The following is a 6,174-nucleotide window of genomic DNA, read 5'->3' as shown; positions in this document are numbered from 1 at the left end:
AAAGAGAGAGAGAGAGAGAAAATAAAATAAAATGGCTTCCTGATCAGTTTGGCTTGCCGAGAGGTACCAATCATTTTTCTCCTCTTGAATCCATTCCTTGAACGTACCATAGCTGAAGCATTGTGAGTAAGCAACAGTGACCAGTTTTACTTGAGGCTACCATGAAGGTAAGGGGGTCCCAGTTGTCCGTAACTGCTCCTCCGGCATCCAGATTTTGAACACTACACCTATTCGCAGGAAGAACTTCCGTAGCACAACTCGGAGCTCAGGAATCAGGTCAAACTGCATGATTTCACATAGGTATGGGTAATACGTTGAAGCATGCGCTTTAAACTGTTATGGAAAATAACATGATGCAAGTTATGGCTATTCCCTAGAACACTTATTGGCATAAAATTTAGGATTTGTCACTGTGTTTCCCAGTTGTACTCCACTGAACTGTGGGAATGGTCACCAGATGCTCCAGCAACAAGGGAAGGCAGTTTCTCATTAAAAATGCCTGAAAAGCCACAACAGCACCTCCCCAAACCACATGATAATGAGACAAGACCAGTACGTATTGCAGTGTCCAGAATTTCTTACTGTAATTATCATATGTATTGCTATGAAAAAGTGTTTAAAGACTATATATTTTGAAAAGTTGGCTTAATAAAGTTTGGTAGGGTTACCATATTTCCAGTATCAAAAAAAGAGACACCTGTGGGGAGGAGAAGGGAAGTGGGGGGGAAGTGATATGCCCACACCCTACTGCCCCTCACTCCTAAGCCCCTGCTCCCCAGTGCCCCTCACTCCCAACTCCCAGCACTCTGGCCCCTACCCCTGCTAACCACAGTTTATTCACGTTTCTTCTCTCAGCAGTTTGCTGGGTCTCACGCTAAGAGTACATGACTCCCCCCCACCCCACACACACACACAGCCAATCATCTTGCCTGCTGGTCCCAGCCCCAAGAAGCCAAACTGCTAGTGCCTGGGAAAATAGAGTCAAAGAAAAAACCTGGACATTTGCTTGCATTTTTAAAAACCCACTTGGACATGAGGACAGAGGGCCAAAAAAAGGACATGTCTGGGAAAACCCGGATGTATGGTAACCCTAAGTTTGTCAACAGGCTGTTGCAGAAACTGAATTAAAACAAATCACCAAGAAAACTGGGCTACTTTAACTTTACCTTTCTGAACTATGCTGCAAGGAGTACCAATATCACCAAAGTGCTTTAGTTTACACTGACATGATGCATGGTGATAAACCTCCATCATTATCGACTAGCAGGAAATCAGTGTAAATATAAGCTCAGGATTCATTAAGTTTAGCATAGTTTCACAACCATACAGATTTAATGCAAGCTGTACAATGTAAACTTTTCCTTATAACTACATTACACGTGTATGAATAAATATGCCATAAGTTTCATTAACAAAATGTAAATATTTCTCTGCCCCAGCTCTGGGAATCAGCGCAAGGCTTCATGTATGTACTGTGGCAAGCTTGCAAAGTACACATTAAGAAAACTGATCTAACTTCTGCAAAAGGAAAATTTACATTTTTACTAACAGATGGCAAGATCAGACATTTGAATGAACATTTAGCAGCAGTGAAGGTATGGCAGAGACTATATCTCGGGGGCGGGCAATTATTTTGGGCGGAGGGCTGCTTACTGAGTTTTGGCAAGCCATCGAGGGCCGCGTGACAGGCAGCCCATGGCAGATAAATATTAATTTTCTAAATCTGTTAAGGGCCCCGTAGGCCGGATAGAATGGCCTGGTGGGCTGCATCTGGCCCCTGGGCCACATTTTGCCTACCCCTGCTATATCTGGTAGTAAATACAACTGGTTTCTAGCCTTATCTTACCTTTTCATCACTGATTTTTAGTGTTTTTGTTAACAGCAACAATAGGAGATTGGTCCAGGCCTCTCTGTGGCTTTCTGAATTCACCGTGATAAAATAGGCTAATGCTTCACTGCACACACTAGAAGAAAGTATTCATAAATTAATTAGTTCATAAGCATTCAAACCTTAAGATACAGGGGAAAAAAAGCATGTACACATTGTGTGTCCCATTTGTGACTGCAGTAGTTTGTGTTCCCCAATGAGCTGCACTTGTATGTGAATATTTCCAATCAAATCTGTTAGCTTTATGCAAGTACAGTGGTTTGCTTCCATAGATTTTAGTTTATGGGAGTTGCTATAGGTGACTGTAGTTGGCATAAATGCTTGCTTTAAAATTGATGCTTGCTACTGGTATGATGGCCAAGGGTTTCTCCCTCCTGCTCCAGTAATGAGGTTTTTTTTGTTTGTTTGTTTGTTTTTACAAGAACATTGTTTTTAAAAAGGCATCAGTCTGATAGCCCTGGAGAGTGAAATCCTTTCCTGATCCTCAGAACAGGTACAGCTCTACCAACATTTCCCCTCCAAACCCAGCATGAACCTCCAATTTCTCTCATTTGGGAGGGGTTGATAAACTTTGTCTCAATGGCCCAATTAATTCTTTGTCCAGCTAGACCGACAAAATCTCTTGGGGTTAGAGACATCTTGAGGCCCTAGATTTTTATGTAATATCTCATTCTTACTTTAGAAGTCGGTGTTGTATCGCATCCCAGGAGTCTCTACGGTTTTCATCAACATACATTCGGAAGAGGATTCTCAAGCAACAAGCCAAGCTGCTGGTCTCTTGTTTTAAAAGATTGGGTTTTGACTTACCCTTGAACCCTAGAAATCAATTAATTACACATTGGAACATCCATCTACATTTGCTTAAAATCAGGAAAAACAAAGTTGAAGTTCAAGATCCAGCAGAGTGGAGAAACCTACTGTAGTGCATTTTGAGAGATGACAAACATACAGTGTATATTAAAAAAAAGAAAAAAAAGATACGGTCATTTTTCAGCCTGTGTAGGCACAACATCTCAACTTCTCTAAGGTTTGATGTGGATCCACTGGTAATAAGGGTTGCCCATTACTGCAAAGCTCAGATTTGTAATCCGGTATGTCCTGGGTTTCCCTCTAAAATCTTTGGAGATTTTCACTATTGCTTCCAGATGCAGTCACAGAAAAGACTTCTCACTTGCCTTGGAATTGCATATTGTATATTTTATATAGTTTCATTAAAATATGCAAACACACAAGAAGACCAAAATGGCAAAAAAGCCTTCTCTAGGTGGTCTAATGATTTGTGGTCATGACATTTCCGTGAAAGGAACCAAATTGCATGCCTCTTACTAGCAACTCTTCCAAAATAGATTTCTAAATTGTAATTTGGAATTGCTGGCAACTAAATCCACTATTTCCCCATCACATTTTTTTCCCCTGTGGTGGAAATGAATTAGGTATTTAGTTACAAAATTGAAGGAATAATCAAAAGCCACCTAATCTAAAGGGTTAAATGCATCATTGAAGTACTATGTGATTAAGTACTAATAAAAAGGCAGTATTGAGTCCAATTGAAGAAATATGCTTCTGCAATGCTACACATTTTTACATGATTCCTACTAGGTAAGATATGCCTACCTGCTCTCCATAAGACAGTTCGCTGTTCATAATTGGAATTAAAGGCTTTGGAAAATGAATGAGACTCTTGCAAACAATCCAATAATTTAAAGAGGTGATGTGAAGACATGTACTTATACATTCCTTGGTCTTCTGTGTCAATGTGGATATCTGCATCCAGGGCATCTCTCTATATAAAGCAAGAGAAGATGATATTTAAAACAGAGCCCTCACTTTTACACTTTACAGGCCGTGCACTGGTGTAAAACTAGACCAAGTTTATCAATGCAGATACATGTGAACTTTATTAAAACAGCAGAATATGATTAATAATGTTTCCATAAGTCTAGAAGATGCCAGGGCTGTCTCTGTGCATTTCAGTGCTGTCCTGCAATTCAGTACCTTGTTTTTACAAATATACTAGCAAAAAAAGTGCATCGTTGATATCAACCATTGGTAAGAGAACCTGGAACCAAGCAAGATCTCTATTTCAAGACAATGCAAAATCATTGCCGAATGATACAAAGCACCACATATCCTTTGGGGCTGATTCATGATCTGTAGGTTTCTAAAGAGCAGGGGTGTCCAAATTGGGCCAATTCAATTTGGATTCAATGCTGATTTGAAGAATCAGTGATTCAGCAACAGACACAGCTTTAAAATGTTTAAATGTTTTTTCTACATACCTCGAGGTACCAGTGCGGCTCATAAACACTGAAATGCTGGGGCAGATGGAGCATCCCACAGGAATGCAGGGCTCCCCCCGCCTCCTGCGTGCTCAGCAGTGAACCCAGAAGTGGACCAGAACTATTTCTGGTCCACTTCTGCACTGGCAGCACGCTTGCCAGCAGACCCAGAAGTGGACCGGAAGTGCTTCTGGTCCACTTCCAGGCCTGCTGCTGAGCGTGCTGGGGAGCACCCCCATCCTATGGGATGTTCCATCCACCCCAGCATCTCAGCATTCACAAGCCACCTGGTACCTTGAGGTATGTAGAAAGAAAAAAAAAAAAAAAAAACATTTAAAGCTGTGTCTCTATCCGAATAGTTGAACCTTTCTGAACCTCTCCGAATTGACTGAGAGGATTCCAATTCAATTCGAAGAGATTAAAGGGTCTCCTGATTCGATTTGGATTTGGGGATTTGGCCACCGAATCGGGCTGAATCAAAATCAGGGACCGAAGCTTTGCACAGCCCTACTAAAGAGACTGCCAGACAAGTTAACTAGCCAGATATTTCATTCCATATGTCTAAGTGCTGCTGTATGTTGTTAAGGAAATGCACCAGCTTCTGGATAAATGCATACCGACCAACTGGCATGAAGCACATCATCCAAATGTCAGATGCTTCTCTACCGCAGTATAAAATAAGAGGTACCTAACCAAGCATTAACACAGATAAGGTTCCTCTGGTCCAAAACCCCAACCCAGGCCTTCTATGGAATAAATAGTGGGCTGTGTACACTCCCTTGAAGACCACATTACTGGAACTCAACTTTAAAAAAAAAGGACCTTTTTACCATAGAAAACCTGCTAATAAGCATTATAGGTTAAGTTTGGGCACTTAACCATGGCCCCTTGCCAAGTTTATCTGCTATGATAGGTAGGAAGCAAAGAAACAAAATCACCCTCCCTACTCCCCTCTAGAGAATGAAAATGTTAAAGCCACAAAAACAGAAACTGGAGTCTGTCTTCAGAGTTACATAAAAAAGAAATGCCTCTTTCAGGAAAAGTATAGTACATACAGTCTGTTACTACAGTGCAAAGAAGAGTCCTTACCTGAGCTGCAGCCATGTGCTCAGCATCTTCCTTCTTGCTAGTTGCTGGATAAAATACTATACTATCAATGGTCTGTATCAGTTCCAGCTGCACCACACACTTAATAAGGAGGTTGGCAAATAGTTTCTGGTCTGATGGAATACAGCAATATTAAGTTTTAGAAGTAATTTATGATAGACAAATAGGACATTCCAAAAATCATTTGGGTCTGCTTCTTCACACCCCGTTATTTTTTGAATTACCTTTAAATCATTGCACAGGAAACATTTTCTTCATTATAACCATAGTAGAAGCAAAGCTTAGACCATACCTTGGCTAGGAATTTTTCATTAAAGGTTTTCAGGTATCCTAAAATGCCTTAGGTCTCCAAGTAAAGAAGCCTAACCACCCACGCCCTCCAAAAACTAGAGAGCAACTCTTTTCTTGAAATAACTGCTTAAGCCAATGACTAGGTGTTTGAGGAAACTGAAGTTGACACTAAAATGCATACTTACTTGCATAAGGACCACCTTTCCAGCTCTCATCTGTTGGATTTGAAAACTGACTCTGTCCCCTTTCTGAAGCGTTTTTGTCCACGCTGCTCAGAGACTGGCGATCTAAGTCGACATCCTAGAAGAGAACAGTATCACAGGAACTTCCATTAATCCAATATACTTAATTTGTCCCAGCCCTCACTTTTCTGATTATTTAAATCAATCCTGGCCTTTATTTCTATAAATATCTTGTTCTTGTGCTGCATTTGATGCTCCTATTTCCCACTGGTCTAAATACAAAGTAATGCAGTGTGCCAGGTTTAGCTGTTATCTTTACAAATACATTTACCACACTAAATGTTTCTAGTTGCACCCACCCCCAAATTTAATTAAATGGCGCAAATTCATTCTTACCAAATGCTTTTCAGAAACATCATCATCCATT

The 6,174-nt window shown here is 40.6% G+C and overlaps 1 protein-coding gene and 1 long non-coding RNA gene across 5 annotated transcripts in view; one reads left to right on the top strand and one right to left on the bottom strand.

The window, feature by feature from the left end:
• The window catches only part of LOC102381691, a 9,551-nt gene extending 6,843 nt beyond the window's left edge, over positions 1–2,708 (top strand). The window contains exons 2-5 of one of the 2 annotated variants that reach the window (XR_323009.2): positions 424–552; positions 1,440–1,595; positions 2,311–2,381; positions 2,571–2,708. This is a non-coding gene — a long non-coding RNA (uncharacterized LOC102381691). The remainder of the gene's footprint in view (positions 1–423; positions 553–1,439; positions 1,596–2,310; positions 2,382–2,570) is intronic. The other variant, XR_003091802.1, reaches the window with a different exon arrangement.
• Positions 1–6,174, bottom strand: part of ARFGEF2 (ADP ribosylation factor guanine nucleotide exchange factor 2) — a 60,819-nt gene that overhangs the window by 3,698 nt on the left and 50,947 nt on the right. For 2 of the 3 annotated variants that reach the window (XM_025191766.1, XM_014525730.2), the window contains exons 35-41: positions 6,144–6,174; positions 5,751–5,865; positions 5,257–5,387; positions 3,503–3,671; positions 2,566–2,704; positions 1,847–1,964; positions 7–333 (exon numbers count right to left, since the gene is read on the bottom strand). In XM_025191766.1, coding sequence (XP_025047551.1) covers positions 157–333; positions 1,847–1,964; positions 2,566–2,704; positions 3,503–3,671; positions 5,257–5,387; positions 5,751–5,865; positions 6,144–6,174 — 880 coding nt within the window. In that variant the 3' untranslated portion in view covers positions 7–156. Of the gene's footprint in view, positions 1–6; positions 334–1,846; positions 1,965–2,565; positions 2,705–3,502; positions 3,672–5,256; positions 5,388–5,750; positions 5,866–6,143 lie in introns of those variants that run through there. The other variant, XM_025191771.1, reaches the window with a different exon arrangement.

The sequence above is a fragment of the Alligator sinensis genome, unplaced genomic scaffold (assembly GCF_000455745.1).
Source record: "Alligator sinensis unplaced genomic scaffold, ASM45574v1 scaffold76_1, whole genome shotgun sequence".
Taxonomy (NCBI): Eukaryota; Metazoa; Chordata; order Crocodylia; family Alligatoridae; genus Alligator; species Alligator sinensis.
Note: the sequence above shows the minus strand (reverse complement) of the source record. Positions and strands in the feature narration are given on the sequence as shown.